This window comes from Vulpes vulpes, chromosome 15 (genome assembly GCF_048418805.1).
Source record: "Vulpes vulpes isolate BD-2025 chromosome 15, VulVul3, whole genome shotgun sequence".
NCBI lineage: Eukaryota > Metazoa > Chordata > Mammalia > Carnivora > Canidae > Vulpes > Vulpes vulpes.
The window spans coordinates 42,335,470-42,363,212 of NC_132794.1; the positions used below are offsets into that span (position 1 = coordinate 42,335,470).

Below are 27,743 nucleotides of genomic sequence, written 5' to 3' on the forward strand. Positions count from 1 at the left end.
ACAGCCTGGTAGTCAGTCAGTCAGTCAAAAATATCATTGACTTCCAATCATGACATGGGCAAAAGACATGAAGAGAAATCTCACAGAGGAAGACATAGACATGGCCAACACGCACATGAGGAAATGCTCTGCATCACTTGCCGTCAGGGAAATACAAATCAAAACCACAGTGAGATCCCACCTCACACCAGTGAGAATGGGGAAAATTAACAAGGCAGGAAACCACAAATGTTGGAGAGGATGCGGAGAAAGGGGAACCCTCTTGCACTGTTGGTGGGAATGTGAACTGGTGCAGCCACTCTGGAAAACTGTGTGGAGGTTCCTCAAAGAGTTAAAAATAGACCTGCCCTACGACCCAGCAATTATACTGCTGGGGATTTACCCCAAAGATACAGATGCAATGAAACGCCGGGACACCTGCACCCCGATGTTTCTAGCAGCAACGTCCACAGTAGCCAAACTGTGGAAGGAGCCTCGGTGTCCATCGAAAGATGATGGATAAAGAAGATGTGGTTTATGTATACAATGGAATATTCCTCAGCCATTAGAAACGACAAATACCCACCATTTGCTTCAACGTGGATGGAACTGGAGGGTATGATGCTGAGTGCAGTAAGTCAATCGGAGAAGGACAAACAGTGTATGTTCTCATTCATTTGGGGAATATAAATAATAGTGAAAGGGAATATAAGGGAAGGGAGAAGAAATGTGTGGGAAATATCAGGAAGGGAGACAGAACATAAAGACTCCTAACTCTGGGAAACAAACTAGGGGTGGTGGAAGGGGAGGAGGGCGGGGGGTGGGGGTGAGTGGGTGACGGGCAGTGAGGGGGGCACTTGATGGGATGAGCACTAGGTGTTATTCTATATGTTGGCAAATTGAACACCAATATAAAATAAATTTATAAAAAAAAAATTAAAAATAGTCATCCAAAAAAAATATCATTGACTTAACTTTCTTGGCTTAATCTCTTTATGAATTCATTTCTCCAAAATGTCAAGGTCAGAAGCATTTCAGTGGCAGTGTGCAGTTTTTGCCTATTTCTTCAAAGGTTCTTTGAACATGGTCAAGCCTTTAGGTAGAGGCACTAGAAAAGGTATTTTGGGGAAATGCTTCCCATTAGACATGCCAGATGATGTCGAAATGGGAAGAGAAGTAGTGGGCAGGCTTCCCCTACCTTATTCATCTCTTTTCTGGCCACCATGCCTAAGAAACCTTATAGGCAGAGGTCCCATGTCAGAAAACATTGGACATACCCACTGTTAACTTTACCATCACAGAATCATCACTCCACCTCTCATTCATGTTGAGGACAGTACAATAATCTCAGAACAATGCTTCTCAAACTACAAAGTGTATATAAGTCACCTGGGCAGTTTGCTGAAAAGGGGATTCAGATTTAAGAAGTCTGGGGTAGAGCCCAAAGTGCTACGGTTTTAATGAGCTTCAGTGGATGCTGATTACTTCTGGTTTGCAAACCACACTTGAATAGCAAGGTCTCTTGAGCACATTCTACCTTAAGGTCTCCTTGTGGCTGGTTATCTATCAAGAGAACTAAACAGAGCAGAAAACTTACAACCTCTGCATTGTGAGAATTCTATCCTTTAAAGGGGAGTTAAGTTCAGTGACTTTCACTGCCCAGACTCTGGATCTTTCTTCTTGCCCAGATGGATTTGCCAGATTCTTCTTGGTTAGCTGAATGACTTATCCTGGCTCACCCTTACCAGCTTGATTTGATGCTATTTCGTTAACATCTCAAACATTAGGAGCACCTGCTAAAACACAGACACCTAGGTCCTAATCCTGACATCCTAATTAGGTCTAGAGTGGCCCTAAGAATAAATAGATATCCTAGGTGGTTCTAATACATTATAAGACTTTGGGGAAGGAAATACATGTAGTCTCTTCGACTAACTGGAGAGGTCTGTATCTATCTATGGCAGCCAAAGGAAAAAAGGAAACACAACTTGAATATCTGATACTGTAATAGAAGAAACCACTTCTTCCCAATTTGAACACTTACTTCAGGGCGTTTATGGTTAATTTTGTCCTTTTCCTCAGAAAGGTTCACTGAAAATGGCAAATATGTCTTGTGTATTCTACAGAAAACTCTTGTAATGTAGGTATGATTACAGCATTTAATTATAAAAAACATCAAAGGAATGGCTATTTGCCCTTCTGACTGAACAAATGAAACAAGTTGTTCACACACAATTTTCTTTTAAATATATCCAAGAAGACAAACACGAAGATCAGTTACCAAAAATAAGGAATGAACATTAACTAGTACCCTTAAAAGAGCAGAAGCAAATATAAAATACAAAAAGTAGCTTTACTTATTAGACTTTACAAATGAAATGTCCTCCCTAAGAAAGGCCACAGTTTGGCTACTTGGTCTCCTCTGGGGCAGGTATGACAGCTTGAGAGGCATTAGCCTCTGCTGGTACAGTTACAGGTCCTGCCACAGTAGCAGTGATATCAGATGTAGTAGGGATGGCTTCTGGACTGGAACTAGCTCCTGTCTGATTGGGGGTGCTTTCAGTCTGAGATGCTGAGGATTCTTGACTGGAGGTGGCATCTGTCAGACTGGATAGATCAGCTTGAGCAGGATTGGTCTCCTCTTCTGTTTCCAACTCTGTTTCCTGACTTTGAACTTCCTCACCTTCTTCTACCATAGCAGGTGGCAACTGTAATAAAGTCTAATAAAAATAAAGAAAAAAATCAGTGTGAACTCAAATGAAAAAAACACTGGCTTATAAAGCTAAGCTCATGAATATTATCTTCCTAATAGATACTGTTCGATCTAGAGTTCTCTAAAACACCACTTACCATTTTATATTACAAACATAACTCTGATGACAATGGCCTAGATCTTGCTGACTCCAAAGATCAAGTAACATATTAGATTTTCAGTGAAGAAAATAATATGAAAATCTATCAGTTTTTTTTAGCCAAGAAATTTGCTTTAACACTTCTGCAAAAACAGTGGCTGATTAGGACTGACTGTTACAACTCAAGGGCCAACCTCAATCAAGAGCCCTCTGAGGGGTGGCGAGGAACCATGCCTTCAGACACAACCATGGCAGAGAGCAGCAGCAGGGCCTGAAGCTTCTGTCCCCACCCAATAGAACCCTGGAGCAGGGATGCTTGGGTGGCTCAGTGGTTGGGCGGCTACACTAGGCTCAGGTCGTGATCCCAGGATCCGGGATCAAGTTCTGCATTGGGCTCCTGAAGGAGCCTGCTTCTCCCTCTGCCTGTGTCTCTGCCTCTCTCTGTGTCTCTCATGAATAAATAAATTATATATCTTTTTTTTTTTTAATAAATTATATATCTTAAAAAAAAAAAAAAAAGAAAGAACCCTGGAGCAGCCTTACATCACAAGTGTGGGTGAGGATGTATATCAACTACAGATCTTGTATACTGCTGCTGGGAATATGGTGCCAACTAACTGGCAAAAGGGATGGGCAATTTCTTAAAAAGTTCAACACATATTACTCTATTATTCAGCCATTCTACTCCTAGGGATTTGCCCAAAAGAAAATACAAAGAGAGGTATAAGAACGTTCACAGCAACTTTACTTGTGATTGCCAAAGTTGGAAAGAACCCGAATGTCCATCGTGGTAGGTCCATATAATGGGATACTATTTGGCAATAAAAGGAAAGGATTACAGATTGATGGTAAGATCCTTGGTTGCCTGGAAAGGTGGGAACAGGATTGGTGAAGGATGAAAAGGGTTACCAAGGGGCATGAGGAAACTTTTGGGGATAATGAGATTGTTTATTATCTTGACTGTAGCGACAGTTTCGGTGAAATGACGGTTTCGGTGAAACCATCACTACAGTATGTATCAGTGTGTGTGTATATACACACACACAGATATATATGTGTACATATAGATATATATTCATATATACATATATAGTATGCTACATATATATCCGTATATATTTATATATACGTATATATATCTGTGTGTGTGTGTATATATATATGTCAGAACATATTGAATTATATACTTTAAAGGTATAGTCTGCAAAGGAGATGATTCTTTCTACAACAAGAATAAGAGTGAATTTTGAGAAAACTCACCTGATGATAATGGTGTGTGGTCTGTATCAAATGCATGTACATGTTGTACACAAAGTTTGCCATCTGGGGCATGTTCTTTATTATCTGTACTTCATGAGATGGTCGTTCTCCATTCTAGAAGCCAAAAAGAAAGTTAAGTACAGTGAGAAGCTGATATGCTAAAAACAAACATTCCAGAAGCCCATGTCTCCATCTCATGTATAAGCAGTACTAGGGTTTGGAGGACATCTGAATAGTACCAGGATGTTAAGATGTAAGTGTGAGAGCTAAATAACGACTTCATAAAGAGAGATTCAATTTAAATTTAGCAAAATGTAGAGACTAGAAGAGAACTAAGAGTTATTAACCTTTAATACAATTTCAGGCTGGCAAGTAAAATAGGAGTTTGGGTCTAGGAACTCACATAGAAGAATAAGAGATAAATGATCATTTGAATAGAGAGAAAAATCAACATGGCTTAAAGTATGGTCTCTAATACCTTGTATGCTTCAAAGGCAATTTTCAAGTTTATTCAGAAAGAAAATATTAAAATTTTTTCCTATTTATGGTTTTCTAAAAATAAGATAACATTACTATTACTTAATATACAGACTATTAGAAGGGTCAACATTCAAAAGATTTTTTTTTTTAACTAATAAAGTATATGGTCAAATATTAAAAGTCCAAACTTTGTGGTATGTATCAGAACTATCTGGGAAGAATTAAATTGTGGAGGTGTGTTGGCTCCATCTCCCGGAGACTGAGATTCAGTAGGTCTGATACAAAATGAGGAGATGCTGATGTAGTAGTTTCTGGCAACCATCTGAGAAACACTGCTCTACTAGTGCAGGTAAAGTGGTAAAGCAAATAGAGACAATAAAAATTTTGCACTTCTTCCTAAGCCATCCTAGAGTAAAGATGAACAACTTTCCTATTTACAGTCAATTATACAATATTTATAAAGCCTCTTACTGTAGAAGTAGTTCAGAAAACCATAAAGGTAAAAAATTTCTATCAAGAAAATGATTTTTACCATAAAGTAACAAATTAGCGCACCTAATGTCAGAAATAAGTGTATTAAATAGTACTTCTAAGAATTAAGCAGGATGGCAGTATTACATGTAGGCAGGTGTTCTTTAGATAATGGTCACTTTCTGCAATGATCACTCCTGTGTCAAAGACCATCATTCTGTTACAACTATGTAATAATATGGAGTTTACAACATGGAAGGTTTTGTTTTTGTTTTATGATTTTTATTTGTTTGCTTATTCTGGTGGTTCCATTGGGAGCTGCCTCTTCTGAGATGTAGTGCTAGCTGTGCAGTCCTTTCCACCTCCAGCACTGGTCTCTTGAGCAGAAGATGGGCAGGTGCTCTTAGCCCTCAGCACCCCCAGGGCCTGAATCCGTGGTGTTGGGTAAAGCACTGGTTTTCAAGCCTTCTCTTCCTTGGCACTGACCAATCTCCTCTATGTGCCTCCAACTGTGTCCCTGCAGCCTTTGCATAAGGCTGTGCCTCAGACCCTGTCCAGACTGCAGAGGCTGACACTAAAGGCTTCGTATGGCCCCATCCCATCAAATCATTCCACCCTTATCCTTCTATTCCTCCATAGCATCATTTCAAATGAATGAATGAATGAATGAATGAATGAATGAATGCAGTTTAAAAAAAATGTACTCAGCCTTACTATAAAATACAGAATTAATTTTTTTTCGGGGGGGGGGGGGGAAGAAGTATACGGTGAACATTTATTTAAAATCCAAATGGACCCCTCAGACATTGCAGTAAGTGAAAAATGCAAAGCCCAAAAGTCACAACCTCAAGATTAGTTAGTATGCTAATCTTTATGAAAGAAAGAAAATCTAAGAAAATAAACAGGTATTTGCTTCTTTATGCAAAAGGAAATGTGGGAAGAATGAAGGAGAAACTAAAGGGACTGGTCACCTGTTGGGATGGGGGTGGGAAAGGTAGCAGGGATGAGGTGGAGGAACACTGAGTATGTCCTTTGTTAAGTCTATGTGCTATCCCTTCCTACATTCTACAAAATGTAGCTTTCTTAAGAGTTCTCCAAGAGCTAAACCATTTATTACTCTGTTACCACGTAATGGGTTAAAATCTCCTTAAAAAGCTGAACAAAGGGGGATCCCTGGGTGGCTCAGCGGTTTGGCGCCTGCCTTCGGCTCAGGGCGTGATCCTGGAGTCCTGGGACTGAGCCCCGCATCGGGCTCCCGGCATGGAGCCTGCTTCTCCCTCTGCCTGTGTCTCTCATGAATAAATAAATAAAATCTTAAAAAAAAAAAAAAAAAAAAGCTGAACAAAGGTAGTACAGTACAGTACAGTACAGTGCTTCCTGTGGATTCTGGAGTCACACTGCCTGGGTTTTCAAATCTTGGATTCTTTACCTTTGAGATACATGACCAAACTAATTGACTTTGCTCATCCTGTTTCCTCATACATAAAATGGGGTTGATATGAAAACCTACTGAACAGGAAGATTAAGTGAGATGAAATGAGATAATGTATGGAAAGAGCTAATTGCTTAATACATAGTGAGTACTCAATAAATGTTAGCATGTAATTATTATTTTGCACAGAAAATCTAGTTCAGTTCTACAGTGTCAGGAACACTCTAAACCAGTGACGCTGTTCCTAGCTACTGGGTCATCTAAAGAACAGTGCTGCTCTACACAATGGAGAGTCTTACCTTTCTACTGGTTGGGAAAGGTTCTGTTGGAATTATATGCAAATGAAGTGGACGGGCAGTAAGCTGGCTGAAAGCTGGAGTTAGTTCAAAACAGTTTTGGAAGAGGGATACTCTTGCAAAGATATACAATCCAAGTCTGGCTCTAGACATGGCCACCACTAAGCGACGGACATCCCTTTAGAAATAAACAAAATTAATTAGGATAGTTCAAGATTAATAACATATGTATGTAGCTTTTTTTCTTTTTTTTTTACTAATTCTACTAAATATTCCCAGTAAAGCTATAGTAATAAAAAGTTAAGCTTAATAAAAGTTAAGCTTTAAAAACAGAATAAACATTAAGTTAATCAAAATCAAGTGACTAGTGAAGCCAAGTAAAGTTATTGCTTTATCACTAACCTTTATGTTGATGTTTTTGTTTCTCTGAGGGGGGATTATTATGACCAGTGCACTGACTACAAGGTCTAAGTAGCTACATGAGAATTATGGAACAAGAAGTCAAGTCATAAGAATGTGAAAAAGACAAAAGCATGTCACCGCAAGAAAAAAGATGGGGAGGGAATGATACAGTATTCACATATTTACTGTGAGTTTTGGAGAGATTTTAACTATGTAAATCATAATGATGCCTCATTCAGACAGCAGCTATAAATCTCAATGCAGAAAAGGAACTGTTTTTTTAGAAAACTGACTCTCCAAATACATGTTTGATAAATAAGCAAAAAAAAAAAAAAAAACTATTTCAGAATGCAATAGTTTTCAAACAATTTTTTGAAACATTACATTTTTGTTTACTTTTACATAAAAGTTATCGGTCTAATGGAGCCTGATCACTGGGCTAAGCTCCAAATAGATTTTGACTTAATGACAACATTATGAGAGCTTGGAGACTTTTCTCTTTATATCCACCAAGTAAAATAATAAAATGAACTCTCATTATAGTTTTGTTAGTAAGTCATATGATAAAGATTTATATAAATCTAAATGGCTGCTTTGTAGTAAGAAGATATTTTTCTCATAAATCTCTGGTCCATAAATACATCACAATAAATGATAAAAATAGATTATTGTTGTTTTTGACAATTCTTAATCCTGGGAGAACAAATGGTTCCTTTATCCTCTAACAATGAAGCTGAAAGACTGAGAAAAAAGTGAGAAAAAGGTCAGAAATCCTGTGCAATGAAAAATGTATTCTGAAGACTCTTTACCATCTTTCTCTTTTAATTTCTGACATTTTATACATACATATATATATATATATCTAACATATATATATAAGATATATTAAGATTTTATAATAAAATGCTATCTCTGGGTGTTACTGAGGACTAGAAAGTAAATGTACTAAAATATTTAAGATTCAAAAAAATCAGAGGCAATGACAATAGTTAACTATACAAAGAATCTGATACTGTTACATTCCAACAAAAAGCCTGCCAAACCAAAAGCTGCCCAAACAATTAATTATGCTTTAAACTTAAAGCAGATAATAAAGTTCAATAACATAAAAGATCTCCCTTATGTACCTCAGATGGCCCACTGCCCTGGTTCGTACCAGAGAAAGAAGAATATAATCATTCTGTTGACCCTGAAATCTGTCAACAGTTGTCACCTAGGAAGAAAAAATGGGAAATATGGGTATATTTTCCAAAGCACAATAACAAGATTCTAGAGAGATCTTTTAAATAATATGCAAGAAATAAAAATCTTATTAAAATAATCAATCCCCAAAGAAACATGATCATATACTTGGGGAGTTGAGAAAACCAGTTATTAATGAATTCTATGAAATAAACTTTAGTAACCAGATTAGGCTGTGTCCTTATGTTATTTACACTCATAGCACTGGTCTTAATCTCTGCTGACAACAAAATTACTATCTGTAGAATTAACAGTCTTCCCCTACTAGACTGCCCGACTCCATGGATGCAGGGACCTGTTAATCTTATTATCTGGTATCCCAGGTTTGATGTCCAGCAGCAAAACTTAGTATACTCACTTATTATCTAACATATTCTTAGTTCTCATGAACAACATCCTTCTGACAAAAACAAAAACAACCCAAGTAATCATAGTACTTTTGCTCAGTTTGAAACTCTGTACAACTAGGAAAATTCACGCAGGTTTCAGTCTAATATGGGCACTCAGGCATTTATCTCCTTTTCACTAATTCAACAAAAAAAGTTTATGTTTACCTGTATAACCTATAATTCATGGTCCATAGTTTTAAGAATTTTACAAAACATTTCTTTTTAATCAACTTCTCAGAAGTGTAATTTACATATAATAAAATCCACTCACTTTAAGTGTCTACTTTGATCAATTTTGACAATATATGCTCCTAGATAAGTACCACAAGGAAGTTTTCCATCACCTCTGGCCCCTTTGTAGTTAAAAGTACTCCTAAGCTCTGAGCAAACAATGATCTACTTTCTGTCACTATAGATTACTTTTTGCCTCTGTAAAATTCCATAAAAATGGAATCATATTCTTTTTTTGTTTAGCTTCTTTCACTTGGCATGTTTTTGAGATTCATTCATGTGCTGTGTCCATGAGAAGTTCATACCTTTTTATGAATAGATATACCACATTTGCTTACTCATTTACCTGTTCATGCCATTTGGGTTGTTTCTGGTTTGGGGTTTTTGTTTTGTTTTAAATTTTGATTCCAGTATAGTTAACATACAGTGTTATATTAGTTTCACAATATAGTGATTCAACAATTCTATATATCACCTGGTGCTCATCATGGCAAGTATATTCCTTAATCCCATCACCTATTTTACCCAACCTGCCATTCTCCTCCCCATCAGTTTGTTCTCTACAATTGTTTCTTAATTTGTCTTCCCCTCCTTTGCTCATTTGTTTTTTAAATTTCACATCACTGAAATCATATAGTATTTCTCTCACTTATTTTGCTTAGCATTATACTTTCTAGCTCCATTCGTGTTGCAAATGGCAAGATTTCATTTTTTAAATGATATTTAAAAATAATATTCTGTTGTGTGTGTGCACACACACATCATCTTTATCCAATCATCAGTTAATGGACATTTGGGCTGCTTCCCTATGTTGGCTATTGTAAATTATGCTGCTATAAACATAGGGGTGCATGTATCCCTTTGAATTAGTGTTTTTGTATTCTTTGGGTAAATACCCAGTAGTGCAATTGCTGGATCATAGGGTAGAGCTACTTTTTAACTTTCTGAGGAACCTCCATACTGTTTTCTACAGTGGCTGTAGCAGTTTGAATTTGGTTTGGGACTATCTTAAATAAAGCTACAATTCACGTGTTTTTGTGGACGTTTCAATGCTCTTGAATGAATATCCAGGAGTGAAACTGCTGAGCTATATGGTAAATGTATATTTAACTTCATGAGAAACCGTCAAACTGTTTTCCAAAGATGCTGTACCACTCTACACATTCACCAGCATTGTTCCAGATTTAAAGTTTCAGTTGCTCCACATTCTTGCCAACAACTGGTATACGGTCAATCTTGTCAATTTTAGCCAATCTATTTGGTGTGCAGTGTACCTCATTAACTACAATGTGTATTTCCCTGAAGAAAAACAATGGTAAGCACTTTGCATGTGCTTACTGGCCATTCCTATGTCTTCTTGTGTGGACTGTCTATTCATTTGCCGATTTTATTTTGGGCTATCCTTATTTAACAATGACTGTTGCAGGGGTTCTTATATTTTGGGTTTATGTGTGGATGTAATCCTGGGAAATTTCTGTTGCCAACCTGACCATGGGGAGAGTGTGTCTGAGAACTGGGCTCACACACTCAAAATGGCAGAACAGAAGGATGAAATGAACCTTGGTCTTTGTTGACATCATGGATAAAAATGAACCTAGGTCTTTGTTGACATCATGGAGTCACTCTCTAACCCAGCCCTGGAGCCGTTTCGCTCTTCTTATAATGAGAAAGAATAACTTTCCTTTAAGTTTTTCTGTTCTAAATAAGAGGATTCAGATACCGAGGCTCTTCTACTTCTAGGTTTTCTTTATTTCAAAGTTACTAGTTTCTCATTTTCACTTTCCACATGGAGTGTGTCCTTGTTCTCCTTTCAACTTTGTCTCCATTTCTGTGTTTTTATTTTCTTCCAGCTCATATTTCATCTCTTCCTGAGTTATTAAATTTCTCTGCTTTGTAGCCTTACCCGCCCCCCCCCCGAAATGGTTACTTAAGCATTTTAAAATTCACAGCCAATGTGTATTCAAAGTTTTCATCTGTTCCAGACCAATGTTTTCTGAAGCAAATGTCTTGTCAGTATGTTTTGATGCCCTTCTTCTTCCCTATATAAATTGAGCTCATTCTAGGTTCCTTTTTCTATTTCATCACTGAATAAGTGGGTTTCTTTGATTAGCTATGAGCAAGAGGTTAAGTCAGGTTGAGCTGGACGGTTTCCTAAAGATTGGGTGGTTTTCACAATAGAAGGTTCTCTATTCTTCTGCTACTACAGAGACAAGTCTGTTTTTTGGCTTTCCTATAGGCTTTTTTGAACCAGTCTGCGCCTACAAAGGTTTCTGCTCACCCCAATTCCCATCCATATCCATTGTTCAGTAGCAGGAATGTGGCTCTTATGCTTCAGAGTGTGTCATTCACCTTCAGAAGTGTTTTGCTGGTCCTTTCAAGACTGGTCCCCCAAATTCTCTTCTTCCCATATTTTCTTCCTGATCTTAGTCACTTGATTTGTATCATCTCGCTAAAAATGTCATTTGTCTTCCCCTCCCATTTTCCTGTTACTCTTCAATGATTTCCAAGAAAAAGTGAAAGGGCTTTTACATAGCCATGTTTACAACCAAAGTCTTAATCTCATCATTAGTAATATATGTTATTCTAACCTTTCAACCTTTATTGATATAATCAAGCATCTTCATGTTTATTTGGTATTACTTCCTACTACACACACACAAAAAAAGTACAAAACAATCTTTAGGTCTGAAGGTACTTTACAATCTTCCCTTATTCTCAAGAAAAAAAACACTCTCTCATATACATACATACATACACATTGAAATGCAGTATTATACCTTTGCAAAACCACAAAATAAAAAATGCTATAGTAGAAATTCCTATTTCTACTATAACGGTACAAAAATAATGTAATTCCATTATCCTCCATTTTACCAACAAATATTTTAGGATCATTTATTTCTGATTACCTTCAATAAAAATCTTCAATATTGTAGTTGTGATAAAGTTCACAGCAAACCAATAACACTGTCGGAAGGGAATGCTAGAGAATTATTTATAGTTCCTATTATTTCATTTTCTCATGTATTAAAAGGAGACAGCAGAAAAATATAAATAACTGGTAGTAAATATAAATATTCCCATCTTGCCAACATGATAAATAAAAGAACATATCATATTCACAAAATTACCTTATTTGGTCTTCCAATCAACGGATTGCTTCCACATCGTCTATTGATGATGTCACGAATAAGATGCTTTTGCCCGTTATATGTTGTTAGAATACTGATCTTATCGGCCGGGTAACCAAGTAAACACATGTACATAAAAAGTGCCACTACATATTCTGCTTCTCCAAGATTCTGTAATGTAAACATCATCAGATTATGCAATTATTTCCTCTTGTTTCAATTTTGCAGGAAGAATGGTTAACTGGCACAATTCATTTATCACATCTCAAGAAATGAAGTCAACTTGGAAAAGTGAACACCTTCCATAAAACTAAGGAATAGGGATCCCTGGGTGGCTGTGGCTCAGCAGTTTAGCGCCTGCCTTTGGCACGGGGCATGATCCTGAAGTCCCAGGATCGAATCCCACGTCGGGCTCCCGGTGCATGGAGCCTGCTTCTCCCTCTGCCTATGTCTCTGCCTCTCTTGCTCTCTCTCTCTGTGTCTCTCATGAATAAATAAATAAAATATTAAAAAAAAAAAACTAAGGAATAATCCTATCCTAGGCTAACACTGATAAAAAGAGCATACGATAATGACTTCTCTTTGATATCTGTAATATATTAGCAATATATGGAATAATCATAAAATAAAAGTCACCAACTTAGGCTATTTCTGGGACTACAACAGTCATGATATAGATCAATAATATTCTGACATGGTGTACTGCAGCTGTAGGTATGAAAGGAATATGAATACAAAGCAGCGAGGTAACCATCTAAGAAGCCAGCAGAAAATCTAGTTTAATAGCATCTAGCAGTAGCCTAAGTGGACTCTCAATTTTGGGGCAGTGTTTTTTTTTTTTTTTTCTTTTTCCTCACACTTAATAGTATTTTTAGTCTGTTTTGTGTTTGTTCTCTCCTTATGGTTCCCACTTCTACTAGACCACCTTAAGTGGGAAGAGGATGTGGCCTCAAATCGGTCAGTCTGGCTTACATTTAAGCTTGGCTGAATCTGCATGTGAGGAAGCGTACATAAGGCTGCTCTTCCAGTTCAGTAGAGACTAAATTAAAAGCATTAGATGAGAAAAGAAAGTAAAACAAGAACATAAAACATAACATGAAAATCAAAAAAGGACAAGAAACTGGATTTCATCTAAAGGCAAAAGAAAAATCCTAGAAGACCTTCAGAAAAATCACTTATATTCTGGTTTTTGGTTATACTTTCACGGTGTAAGTTACCTCTTTCATTAAACTTTTCTAGTTCTTTGGAAGATAGGAGGGAAAAGCAGCTACATGTCTGGTAAATCTTCCCACTGTCTGTACTGATATAGCAAACTACCTTTATCTAAGCATCATCTCTGGTACAGATTAAAAAAAAACACCAAAAAACCTTTTGGTGTACATGTTGCTGGATCTTTTCGTACAGACTATCTGTATATACTTCTATGTTTTGCTGTTCCTCTTTAAAAATAAAGTCAGATGGGGCACCTGGGTGGCTCAGTTGGTTAAGCATCAGATTCTTGATTTTTTTTTTTAAGATTTTATTTATTTATTCATGAGACACACACACACCCACCCACACACACAGAGGCAGAGACACAGGCAGAGGGAGAAGCAGGCTCCATTCAGGGACCCTGATGTGGGACTTGGTCCCAGGACCCCAGGATCATGCCCTGGGCCAAAGGCAGGCATTAAACCGCTGAGCCACCCAGGGATGCCCTGACTCTTGATTTCAGTTTGGGTCATGACCTCGGGGTTGTGGGATCTAGCCCTATGTCAGGCTCCATGCTTAGCAGGGAGTCTGCTTGAGATACTACCCCTCTCCCTCTGGTCTGCACTTCCTCTCAAATAAATGAATACATTTTTTTTTTTAAGATTTTATTAATTCATGAGACACACACACACACACACACACACACAGTGAGAGAGAGAGAGAGAGAGAGAGAGAGAGAGAGAGAGGCAGAGACATAGCCAGAGGGAGAAGCAGGCTCCACGCAGGGAGCCCGATGTGGGACTTGATCCCGGGGCTCCAGGATTACACGTGGGCCGAAGGCAGGCGCCAAACCGCTAAGCCACCCAGGGATCCCCCTAAATGAATACATTTTTAAAAAGGGTACTATACCATGTATTTTCCAACCTAATTTTTTTCATTTAATATAGCATAAACATTTTTCTTGCCAGTAAACAAAGCTATGTTATCATATTTAATGCCTATTCATTATATGGAATAGGTAATGATGTAATTAATTCCTGATAGATATTTCACTTGTTTTCATTTCTAAAATAATATGTAGTAAAAGAAAAAGATCTGATGGACATGTTAGCATTGCAACATGTCTCTGCAAATATGTCTGTATTTTTTAGGATAAATTCTTCAGAGTAAAAACACTGCTTTTTAATATATACTGACAAGTTTTTAAAAAGATTTATTTATTTATTTATGAGAGACACACAGGGAGAGAGGCAGAGAAATAGGCAGAAGCAGAAACAGGCCTGATGTCGAACTTGATCCCAGATCCTGGGATTATGCCCAGAGAAGGCAGATGCTCAACCACTGAGCCACCCAGGCGTCCCAATATATACTGACAATTTGTTCACCACATTGCTTTTCTTCAAGCATTGCATGAATATAAAATGTCCCAAAACCTACTCCACACTATTATCAGAGGTGAAAATCCAGTCCAGTGACTTATACTTGCCATAAATCTCTTTTTTTGTGAACTGCATATTCTTATCCTTATTGAATTTTTTTGCTGGGGTGTTGATTATTTTAAAAAGTGATTTATAGGAGTTCTGTATATATATTTGGAATTCAACCCACTGTTAGTTAAATCTTGAAAATAAATTTTGATCTCCAATCAGTATTTTTCTTCATGATTCCTGCTTTTGGTAATGAGCTCAAGATCTTTACCATCTTAATATTATATAATACATATTATATATATATATATATGACAAACGTGTTATATATTAAATCAATGTTTTCTTCTTTCTAGGGTGGTTAGTTTTTTTGGTGTATGTATCTTGAATCTATCTGAAACAGGAATTTTTGTGATTGTGTGTGTGTGTGTGAGAGAGAGAGAGAGAGAGAGAGTGTGTGTGTGTGTGAGAGAGAGAGAGATGGGAACCTAATTTTGCTTTTTTCAATGGCTAGCCAAATGGTTCAGTATCACTGACTTAAGTAGTAATTCTGCTAGGTAAATGCAAACGTACTTAAAAGTTTTACAGATTTTCTTACCTGATAAAAATAAGGATTAGGTTCAGACTCTCCCACTCCTTGAAAATCTTCAACATTGATGAGCTGGAAGTCATAAAGCAAGCCAGCATTTGCTGTACTAAACTCTGGCAAGAGCTGTACGTGTGGTAAGTTTCCCAGATTCTTGTATCGCCAGTTGTAGAGGTTACACAAGCTTTCCAAAGACAAATCCCCCCCCGCAACAGGAAATATTAGTGATGTAAAATCTCCTTTTAATATACATAAGGGGGCTCCTAAAGAACTGTGCTCTTTTAATTTTCATGTTAACCATTCTGCACTCATCTTTTTAGCAATAATGCTTTTTCAACTTAGCCTCCCTGCTTCAAGTAACCAAAGGTCAGAAGACTTAATGATACAGAAATAAAGCTCTACTGTATTCTCTGAGGTAAATGCTATCTTTACTCTTTAAATAAATAAAAAAAATCAGGGAAGAATCTATAGATTGAGGAATACTTTGAGGTAATTATAGGATAGGGCCTATACTTAATATCAGTAAGAACTGGTGTGTTTTCCTTTTAACCACCTTTTGCTTTAGATTTCAAAATGGTATTAGCTGTGTATCTTCTGAGGGCATGAAAAAAGGGGAAGGGAAGCTTCCCCTTTTGAAAAGAAGCTTCAGTTTACAAGTCTCATGAATTTTTTTTTTTTTTTTTTTTTTTTTTATGATAGTCACAGAGAGACCGAGAGAGAGGCAGAGGCATAGGCAGAGGGAGAAGCAGGCTCCATGCACCGGGAGTCCGATGTGGGATTCGATCCCGGGTCTCCAGGATCGCGCCCTGGGCCAAAGGCAAGCGCCAAACCACTGCGCCACCCAGGGATCCCAAGTCTCATGAATTAATCTCAGTGAAGGAAGTGCACAGGAAATAATTTGGTCAGTTCACACCCCATGCAGAAGGCAATAGAGGCATTTTCAGATTCATAGATGGCAAGGTCCTAGACAGCAGGGAATTCTAGAGTCTCTACTGAATATGCTATCAAATAATTGGATCACAGAACTGGGGTCCTTAAATAGGGTGTACGTATAGCTCCTTTACCTTGCTCTGGCTCTCCCTTGAGCATCAAGGTCCACAGTAGGGACTCCAACCCGGACAAAGCGAGTGAAGAGAGACTGTTCCATGTTTGAATACTTCTGAAAGGCCATATTCTTAATGACTGGAGGTAACTGGTGATGATCACCAATCATAATCCAGCGTTTCAGTCGGCTAAAACCATCTTGAGGATTCTAGAAATGAAAAGTAAGGAGATGTCAAATACTCTGTAATATATTGCCTTGTTAGTCTCCAATACATCGCTCAAGAGTCCTGCTATTTAAAAAAAGTGGCTTTATTAGCTTACTACTTCTTCTTCACTAGGTTCCACAGAGAGAAACCTGGAAAATTTATAGAATGACTTGTGAACCACAAACAGGTTGACTGATGGTGAGGGAGGGTGGAGGGAATGAGAAGGCAAGCATGCAATTACCCCACTTTAAAAGGCAGGGCAAGCCAAGGGGGTCTGGGAGACTCAGGTCAGAATTAGGTAAGGGGTGCATAGAAAGAAAAAGAGGCCCAAGCAAAGAAATGAACAGATGTCCAAGAATATACTTTGTATTACAATTATGCCAAGAGCCAGTATGAAAACCCCCCAAATAGTAAACATTATGTTTTTAATCTCCCACACTACTACTTTGATTTCCTACTTTACACAACTCCTGGTTCCTTTTAAACACACCGTGATAAAACACATTCTGAATCCCAAGCAACTTTGCTTATAAAACAACTGTTAGAATCCAATTTATCTAGAAGTTGAAGCAGTCTCTATTCTTAAATTGGGAATTCCACATTTTGTTTTTAATTCTTCCATAGTAAAGACTATAGTACAGTAAGAAACATTCTTAAACATCGCCATTTAGCTCAGAAAAATTTAGGCATAAAATAAAACCAATGTACTCAGTGAACATCAAAAACAATTCTAGAAACAACTCTAACAAAAGAAATGAAAAAAAAAATTGCTCATCTATCCTCCAGACTGTATAACAATGTAATTTTCTTGATTAAAATTACTAAGTCTTTTCGAAACTTAAAGATAAACCATGAATTTTTAAATAGTACTCCCGGAAACAACAAACTACTAAATAACCAGTGAATAGATTAAAGGAAGTTTACAGGCTTAAAATAGAATAGCAAACATAATGAAGTTAAAGAGAATATGTAAGTATGGCAATTAGCCCCCCAAAACTGTGTAGCTCTTTGACACTGTCCCCCAGAATTCTTCAAACTCTACTTTCTTGGCCTCAGATCCGTTTCTTACCTGTAGAAGAAGAGGTATAAAAGTTTCTATCTCCAGAATCTGTGCAGCTTCTTCCATTAAAATGTTGTCATACTGAAAAACGGAGAAAAAGGGAAGCTTTTCAAAAAGACAGCTTGAAAGCCAAACAACTTTCACTATAACTGTCCAAAAAAACTCCAAATAATTTCAGATAAAAATAGTATCATACAAATTATTCAAACAGAAAGTTCATAAACTTATTTATCATAATGCCCATTTTTCTAGTTCAAATATGTAACCTCAGGGAAGCACCCTAAATATACAATTCTACCTTGAGACATCCTGCATATCATTTCTTGCATTGCTTACCAAATTGTTTTTATCTCAGTTCATTCAGTTCTATGTAAACAAGAATCAATTTATGATTATATATGAAGTGATTTCCATTGGTACTCCTACCCTAGGTAGTATTTTGGGGTATTTTTTTTCCTTTACAAATCCTACCCAGCACCTGACAATCTACCTCTGTTTTACTCCTGGCATTCAATTTGTCATCAAAGCATGCAATTTTATCTTCAAAACTCTCTCTCCATTTCTACTACCACCACCACTAAAATCTAAGCCACGTTCTATTAGCCCCTCCCCTTCCTGGCTTGCCTCCCCCTAAACCACTGATACAACAGGTGTCAGATCAGGATCATGTCACCTACTGGTTTCAAACCCTTCACTAGTTTCCAATTGTCTTGGGGAAAAGATCCTGGAATATGACCTGGAAGAGATGTATTAATACAGGCCTATATTAAATTTGGTCACTGTCATTCCTCTCTTACCTTAAATGCCACCTCTCTCCTTAGTAATTAAGCTTCATCCACAATGACCTATTTCATTTTCTTAGAAATGGCAAAAACCATTCTGGCCTTAGGCTCTCTGCAATACTATTCTCTTCATTTTTTGTCTGCTTGGCTCTTTCTCATTCTTAAAGAGCTTATGAGCTCTTTATGAGCTTAAAACCCACTTTATCCATGTCTTCTCTGACCTCCCAAGTTAAAACTGATTTCACAGAACCCTGTTCCTTTATCTCTCAGCATATCACAATTTGTAATTCTGTTTACTTGTTTGAAGCCTGCATCCTTCCAGTAGCCCAGTTTCCAGTAATGTCATGCACTGCACACTTATAAAATAATGAAAAATCAAGTCTTTCTCCAACATAAGGAAATTTCATTCTTTCTTTGATGATTACTTCTCTTCCATCTGCTCAATTACCTTCTAGATCTATTCTCAACATGTTTTCTTTCCCTTCCACTTCTAATTCGGATTGTTACTTAGTTGACAGCCTCTTCCTTGTCTTATTGGTAAAATATCTTTGAGAATCTTACTAAGTACAAATTATTTCTTTGTTCCGTGTTTTTAAAGTTTTCTCCTCTTATTTTGCTTCTTGGGGAGGTGGAAGGTAAGAGCATATTTAATCTTAAAGCTTAATTAACTTTTATTTTATTATGATTATGTTTTTTCAGTTTCAGCCACCCTGCCAATAGGGTACCCTATGAACTCTGTTTTTAAATGAATTGTTTACATATACTGTCATTTCTGCGCTACTCATTTTTACCAAACTGTGCTTGTATCTACCTGCCCAAGACAAGTAGCTGAGATGAATTTCCATTGGTCGTCCAATGATGAAAGTTAAGGCTCAATTCTGTAGTGTTTTTTATTGAAAATACCTAAAGACATGTGGATAGATGTCTTCTCTAGCTCTATCTGATGTTGTATTTCCCTATTACAAGGATTAGTTAGGTCCTCCCTATGGGAGTTTAGGAGGAGGAGGAGGAGTTGTTGTTCTAAGATCTACATTTTCTCACAAGTCCCTGTGTGGCCTCTCAGGATAATAGACATGATAGGCAAAACAGAGTGAAAGTAGCTCAAGATGGTTTAAAGAGCCTACTTTCTGAAAAATAACTGAAAATCTAATGCAATTTAATTTACAAAAAAATGTATCTACAGATTCTGCTTTTTTAAAAGGCAATTTTAATCACAAAGCAAAATTATGACATAACTATATTGGGCCTATTAAAGAAGGAAAAGAGAACATGACTGTGCACACATGTCTCCTTGGGGATGGCACTGGGTCAAAAGACAAGGTCTATTTATTTATAAGGATTTTATTTATTTATTTGACAGAGAAAGAGAAAGCACAAAGTGGGGGAGGGGGAGAGCAGGAGGGGGAGAAGCAGGTTCCTACTGCACTGGGAACCTCATATTGGGCTCTATCCCAGGACCCTGGGATCATGACCCAAGCCAGAGGCAGATGCTTACCTGACTGAGACACCCAGGTGCCCCTAAAATGTAAATTTAATATTCTTTATTGATACAGATAAAAAGAACACATAAAATACTAAAAGAATTGAAAGACTGGTTCATCAGGGGAGTAGGGGACTGCCCTTTCTTAATGTTCTAAGTAGCTTTACCAGGTTTTTAAATGCTTAAATCAGATGTAGAGGAAGTTTGATAAAAATAAAATTTGAAAATTAAAAATACCAAAAGATCTAAGGAATACTGTCAGCTCTCATGCTAACTATATATGTAGATGCTTACCATATAAGTGATTAATGAAAATTTGATAAGCTACAAGTAATGATTTTAGAATATGCATGTGAAAAGTTGCATATTTCCCTTGTTATTTAACTGATATGATTTGAAATCATAAAATACTGTTGCATAATTTCCCTTATTAAACTGATATGATTTAATATCAAATACAAAGCATATTTTATATGTCAGCCCAAGAACAAAATATTTAGGCGAAAAGTTCTCACTGATAATTTGCAAAAGGGTAGGTTCACAACACTAACATAAGTTCACAGTACCTTTTAATAAATCATTGTGCTTGTGCTACATTGCAACTGAGGAACCTTCCATCTAAGATAGCAACTACTCTATCACCTTGAACTTATTTTGCACTTATCCTCCAGTGAGCTCACAACATTTAAAAATTGTCAGTCACTTTCATTAACAACAAATGCTTTACTAACTTTGAATTCAAACCAGTACACAAAGCCTATCTATCTATCTATCTATCTATCTATCTATCTATCTATCTATCTATTTTTTACAAAGCCTATTTTAAACAATGGATAAGCCAACTGCAGAGAAGTTAAATGATTTGCATTTAGGCCAATATCACTAGCAAAGTTATAAAGCAAATTCAAATTTACTGCTTTCCTATTATATTGCACTTTAAACAAGTCATAGGCTATCAGGCTATGGTACCAATTAGTTCTTCTGTCTTTATCATATGATGAAATCATTTTAAGATCTCATTCTACCATCTAAATAAGAGTATTCCATATTCTTATACGGAAGGCTTTCTATCTACTGAATGGAACAAAAAAGTGGGAGCGGATGTATATTTAAAACACGAACAGTGTAAGCATATAAATATCTATAGGTGAATACGTGTGTCAAATGTTAGTTTTACAACTTTTAGGTCTATTTGGAGATTTTTTTAATATAGTGAATACAAATCAATTACCCTAGCAAATATTAGAATTTGGTGAGATAATAATTTAATTATAATGTTACTTAATGGACATATTACTGATAAGTAGACTTAGATAAATCAGATTTAGAGGTCGCTAATCATATAAACATCAGAAGTTACCATCCCTTATTTGTCAGAAGAGACATTTTTAAGTAACTGTAAGTGTGAACATCAGTAACAGGTAAGCCAACCTTCAAGGGAAATGGCCTCAGTAAAGGAAAGAGAAGGAAAGGAAAATTTAAATTAGAAAAAAATTTTTTTAAAGAAAAGCAAGGGAAAGGAGAGAAAAGAAAGACATAACAGCTATGATGAACTGAGGAACTAAAATATAAGTTCCTACCTTGAAACCTAGCTTGACTAAATCATGTCGTTTTAAAGCAGCATGAGTACAAGTCATAGCAATGATTTTGGCTTCCTTCACCAAAAGGTACTTAGATCTGTCCAGTCCACTTCGAAGCAGTTCAGAAGCTCTGAATTCCTATGGGAGTGGGGGTCAGTGACAATATTTTAGGAAAATAAATCACATTTCATGCATACATTCACACAATCCAGTTTATCAGACTTAATTCCTGATTAATATAAGTATATCATAAACTAACAAATTGGAATTTTGTTCATTATTAATTAGGTACTAATTGAGTTCATATAATAACTGATACTCAAGCTATAATTTGGACTGTTTTTTTTTTTTTTGTATAAAATACTGAGAGTATCAACAAGAATACTGAATAAAATATCTATTACCACAGTATCCTATTTTACTCAAGGTCCCTCCACAAAAACAGAAACTTTTTCAAGTATTCATAACAAAAGAATTTAATGCAGGGGTCTGGTTTCAAAGGTACAAAGCAGTACAAAAGCCAGCCAGGGAATGGCTGAGGTAACCCAGAGATTAGCAAGAGCAGGAAGTCTGACCATTCCTAGATTAGGACAGATAAGGGAAAAGCGGCAGTGTTAATCAGAGCCCAGGGCCTGGGGTACCAGAATAAGCTAGAACAACAGTCATAGCAAGCCAGGCCAACACAAACTGGAGCCATGGAAGAGATGAAACCCAAGGCAACTGATGGAGAAATATCCTAGTTTCTCTATTTCTGCCACATTTTTATTGGCTAAACCCAGCCAGAAGTCAGCTGATATCGGAGGCCAGGAAATTAAACCACAAAGGGCCAACCCCACCTTTGAACATGGCATAGGATCCCCCACAGAGCAGGGCAGAATGGACAACAGATATTAAATGAAGAGCAAACAACCCCAAGCAGAGTATCTAATATCAAGTTTTATAAATTCTGAACATTATATGTCATACTTGACATTTTTAAATTTTTCTTTTTTAAATAATTAAAACATGGCCAATACAGGAGAGGTACTCTGTTTAAATCTTTCCCCATGCCCTCCCAAGACAGCTATTATTAAAATGTTTTTATCCATTTACTTTATTAATCATAAACATATTCTAATATTTTAGGGCTCTAAAATTTTATTTATTATTATACTATAAATTTATTATTCTTTACCTACCATCCATCCACCTACCCCCTACCCACACCATGCATCAATATTTACATATTTACATATACTATGTGCCAGATACTCTTCTAGGAAGTAGAGATATTATCTTATCTAAAAGGTGCAAAAACAAAATAGACAGTCATTGTCCCTTTTACCTGGAGTAATCCTAAATCATCTTACTGAGGAATCTGAGCCTGAATATGATCTCTTTTTGAGGCTGCTAAAGCAAACAATGTTTTCCATAGAGAATGAGAAAACTAGGAAGCAAGGGGTGGGGATACTATAGGTACCGTGATTCCAGATATATTCTTCTCTTCTTATTTTACCTTAATACTCAAGATAAATCAACCTGGCTAATAAAGCGACCACATGTTTTGTCACTGGTCAAAAGGCATGAAGAACTTAAAATAGCCATGTGGCAGTCTCAGATTCCAATTCAAAGAAATACTGTTGAATCTCTTGAGGGAAGCATTCCTTTCTTAAATTCTAAGACTTTTACACCAGAAGAGTCAGAATAAAGGGGATTCAATTTATATCTTAATTTTTACTCATTTCTTTAGCCAAAACTATAAATATTTTCAATAATCTCATTTAAAAGTAACAATCTAGTTTGTAAGATATGAATATTCCACATTTACTTCATTAAAAACAGAAAACCAACTAATCTTAAAGCCTTTAAAGAGTTAAAGCCAAGTTAAAAGAAAACCCTGAGAATTCTTACCTCAAGCTGAGTGAAGATTTTCTTAATATGCCTAAAACATCCTTCAGCAATTTCCATATCTTCTTCGTAATTTCGTCCCTTAAAAATGGGTTGAGGGGCATTTGCAAAGTATTCATGAAAAGGGAAGAAAGTGGAGACTTCTGTAACATCTGGCAGCATATTACCTTTATTTTTCACTTTGCTGATATATTCTTCCCAACGAGACATGACCTATGAAAAAAAAGGGACTCAAAATTAAATTTCCCAGCTAATTATTATTTTTAAATGCTAAAATAAAAAGAAATTTAATAAAAATAAGACCTAATAAATAAAGGGAAAGAAAAAGAAAAGCAATCCCTGACCTAACAGGACTATTTTTTAATCCAAGTCACAGATTGCCCTTTTTTAAAAGAAAAAAGGTTCTTTAATATATAAAAAATACAAAACCTAGGAGCGCCTGGGTGGCTGTTAGATGTCTGACTCGGTTTTAGCTCAGGTCATGATCTCAAGGTTGTGAGATCCAGTTGGGCTCTGCGCTGAGTGTGGACTTTAAGGTTTTCTCTCTCAGGACGCCTGAGTGGCTCGGTGGTTGAGCATCTGCCTTTGGCTCAGGGTGTGATCCCAGGGTCCTGGGATCGAGTCCTGCATCAGGTTCCCTGCAAGGAGTCTGCTTCTCCCTCTGCCTAGGTCTCTGCCTCTCTTGGTCTCTCATGAATAAATGAATAAAATCTTCAAAAAAGAAAAAAAGATTTTCTCTCCTGCCTCTTTTCCCCCCACTGCCCACCATGCTCGCTCAGTCTCTCTCTCAAAAAAATATATAAATAAAAATACAAATTTTTTAAAAGATTTATTCATGAGAGACACAGAGAGAGAGGCAGAGACACACGCAGAGGGAGAAGCAGGCTCCCCACAGTGAGTCCGATGTGGGACTTAATCTGGGATCCCAGGACCAAGCCCTGAGCTAAAGGCAGACACTCAACCACAGAGGCACTCAGGCGTCCCCAAAATACAAATAATTTATAAGTATATATAAACTGGAAAGAACCACAGGGTCATCTATGGGACTTTATCTCAGACATTTCAGATCCTCCATGTATACTCAGAACAGTATTACTGATGCTTACAAAAACAAGAATAAGTCTCTGGACAAAGAAATTTTTTTTCCCATTATTTCAGTTTTTCTCCATATACAGTAAGTCCCACTTTAGCAGCATTTTAGTAAATTTGATGCTTGCCAACCCTTCTCCCAGAAGGGTTTTTCCAATTCTCTTTAGTATATTTACAAAGCACTTCTGTTAATCTGAGTATATATTTGAAAGCTCATTTTGACTTTTGTGGTACAGTTCAAATACTTTCTGATATGTTTTATTATGCCTCTACTGTGTGGTTCCTGCTTAATCTCAATTTTGGTAATTTTCCCAGTCACGGGTTTCCAGGTAGGTTCTTAGGCAGAACATCTAAGGGGCTAGAACGTGACAATTACCTTTTAAAATAACTTCCCAATGTGATTCTTACATGTTGAAAATTATTGATCTATATTGTGAAGCTTCAAGTTTGTTTTTCCCAAATCGATTACTTAAACCTCCACAAATTTACAGATTATTTCTCCTACTTTTAAAAGTAGTTTTCACCGGGAGCCTAGTGATTTTTATTTTGTGCCAAATATACATTTAGGCATGATCTTTACTCCATTAATCTAAGTTCTAAACTGCATAAGTCTAATGAAGGTTACTTTGTATGATGATGTACATCTCTGTGTCACAAGAAACCATGAAATCTGCTCATTTTGAATGGATTGAACTGGTCTGTGTATCTACTTATGAGCATATATCTATTCATTCATATACATTTAAAATTTTTAATGTTACCATTTGTACTTAAAATATACAAATAGCATGAATACAAAGAAAACAAAGTTATATAAAATTCTCCATTATATCATTATTCCTTAATCCACTTAAAATTATTAGTAAACCAGCTGACTACTAAGGTTTATTTTTGTTCATTTTATTTAGTTTTCTATTTCTCAGTGGTTTTCACACCCAAAAAATTAATCCTAACCAAAGCAAAAGCACACTTTTAAACTGAAGTCAAAAGAATTTTTAACCTAAACTCCTAACTCTGAAATTAGTTTTAAAACATAATTTTTTGTAAATTTGAAAGGAGAATATGTTTTTTCTTCATTAGTGGATATATATGAATAGAAGTAGGTACTTCTGTACTTTGCTACCACTGTACTTTGTAACTACTGGGTAGCTAGCATATTTAGTTATATTTCTACAGTAATGAAAACAAAAAGAGAGACTAGAAAATTTGTCAACAGCAAGAAAGAAAAAAGAAAAAAATATAAAAAGAAGCAACATTTGCCTTTTAGTGAATGAATCATCAAGCAAAGCTATTTAGCTAAGAACTTCAAAAATAATAGGAATACAAACATTTAATATTCACAAATATAGCTTTGGCAGCAGCATACATTTTAATCGGCTCAACAAAAAAAAAATCGCTTTCAAGAAGAGTTTCAAGAACTCATCCCAGTTTCCAACTGAAAACCATTATAATTTAAAAACTCTTAATCCCTTACCTGATATAAGAAGAAATAGCCTGCAGTTTCACAAGTATATGAAGCATCTCCTGGAACCCCTAGACTCTTTTGTAATCGTTTGACTTCTTCTAAAAGTTCTATTCTTCGAGCCAGGACATAATTAACTCTTCCATATCTAGAAATTTCAGTTAAACAAAAAAAGCAAAATTATGTAATGAAGAGACTATTATGGAAACTATCAGGAAAAACATTTAAGAAAATCATATTAAGAGGGGTGCCTGGGTGCCACAGTCAGTTAAGCATCAGATTCTTGATTTCAGCTCAGGTCATGATCTCAAGGTCATGGAATCAGGCAGCTCAGGTCATGATCTCAAGGTCATGGAATCAGGCTCCCTGCTGGGTTCCATGCTCAGCATAAAGTCTGCTTGAGATTCTCCTTCCCTCTGTCACTGACCCCATTCTCTGGCTCTCTCTCTCTAAAATAAATAAATCTTAAAAAAAAAAATAATGAAAGGTATAAATGGCCAAAAGGGAAAAAAAAGAGTAAGAACCACTGTTTATATTTAATATAAGTGGTAGTTCTTGGATCAGTGTTGATCTGCAAACATATTAGTGGTCTGTGAGGAAGGAAAATCAACTGTATCACTAAATGTATCCTTTAATTCCTTTTTTTCACCCCCATAACATGACCTTCACAAAGAGGGAAACAGTACAGTGTATTTTGGTGCTACATCATCTCATCACAGACCATAATTTATAGATTGGCTGCTTTGAATAGCCCTGTTTTCCATTACCACAAAAGCAGATCAGTTCTCAAGGCTTCAAAAAGTAATTTTAAAATGTATTTGATCATTCTGCATTGTCCCAGCACGTAGTGTACCACCTGAACCTAGTAGGTTCACAAATATTTGCTGAATGAGTAAAAAGAACTGAAATCTGACGATTACCTGGCTCAGAGGCATGTAATTAAGACAAAAAGTATGGAATCTAAACTGGATCCCAAAGCCTGTATACTATTTCCACAATAATAAAGTGCCTTCAATAACAACCTTTTAACATTAAACAAAAATTAAAATAGTGTAAACACTACTGCTGTTATATTTAAAGACTGGACAGAGAAGTCCTGTTTGTGTGAAATAGCAAGAATGATAGAGAATATAGGGTTATAAGACAGAGTCTACGTTTAAAGAATTTTCCAAATTAGAAGGATATAAACGTTATAGCAAGTAACCTTTTTCTGTTTGTTTACCTAGAGTTTAATACTTTTTCTATGATCAACACTTTGGCAATGAGAAAAAAAATTGAGGATGCTTATAAAGAGTCTGTAATAAAATACCAAAATTCTTATGACATAAGGTTAAATTTAAAAAGCAGGATACAATGGAACTTCATGTACTATTTGGTTGATTAGTCTGTAAATCTAAACTATACTAGAAAAATAAAGTCTTAATTTAAAGAAGCAGTGTATGCAATTATAAACATAGCATGTTTACAGTTTGATCATTAAGAAGACTAACAAAAAGTTGTTTTGTAGTAGTGGAATTATGGATGACTATTTTTTCTACTATCTCACAAGGTCTGAAAATTTTTCTTTAGGGAAAACAAGAATACTCTTACCATGAAATGATACTATTTTTCTTTTTAATTACAACAAAGGGAGAGAAATGAAAAGAATATGTCCAACTGAATAAGCACATACCTACTAATAAGACCTGGGGCTTGACTTATGTATCAGAAAGCAAAAAGTATTTTTTCTTTGGAAACTTGGGATTACCTGAAATCCTCTTCTAAGTTCTACTTCTGTTCTAGTA

At 36.2% G+C, this 27,743-nt stretch overlaps 1 protein-coding gene across 3 annotated transcripts in view; it reads right to left on the bottom strand.

Annotated features, from left to right (window-relative positions):
* Positions 1-2,124: 2,124 nt before the first annotated feature.
* Positions 2,125-27,743, bottom strand: part of AQR (aquarius intron-binding spliceosomal factor) — a 111,492-nt gene continuing 85,873 nt past the window's right edge. For all 3 annotated transcript variants that reach the window (XM_072738203.1, XM_025998417.2, XM_072738204.1), the window contains 11 exons: positions 25,972-26,107; positions 23,412-23,621; positions 21,522-21,659; positions 17,689-17,760; positions 16,434-16,621; positions 15,382-15,553; positions 12,166-12,336; positions 8,300-8,385; positions 6,774-6,948; positions 4,092-4,205; positions 2,125-2,699 (listed from right to left, as the gene is read on the bottom strand). In XM_072738203.1, coding sequence (XP_072594304.1) covers positions 2,388-2,699; positions 4,092-4,205; positions 6,774-6,948; positions 8,300-8,385; positions 12,166-12,336; positions 15,382-15,553; positions 16,434-16,621; positions 17,689-17,760; positions 21,522-21,659; positions 23,412-23,621; positions 25,972-26,107 — 1,774 coding nt within the window. In that variant the 3' untranslated portion in view covers positions 2,125-2,387. The remainder of the gene's footprint in view (positions 2,700-4,091; positions 4,206-6,773; positions 6,949-8,299; positions 8,386-12,165; positions 12,337-15,381; positions 15,554-16,433; positions 16,622-17,688; positions 17,761-21,521; positions 21,660-23,411; positions 23,622-25,971; positions 26,108-27,743) is intronic.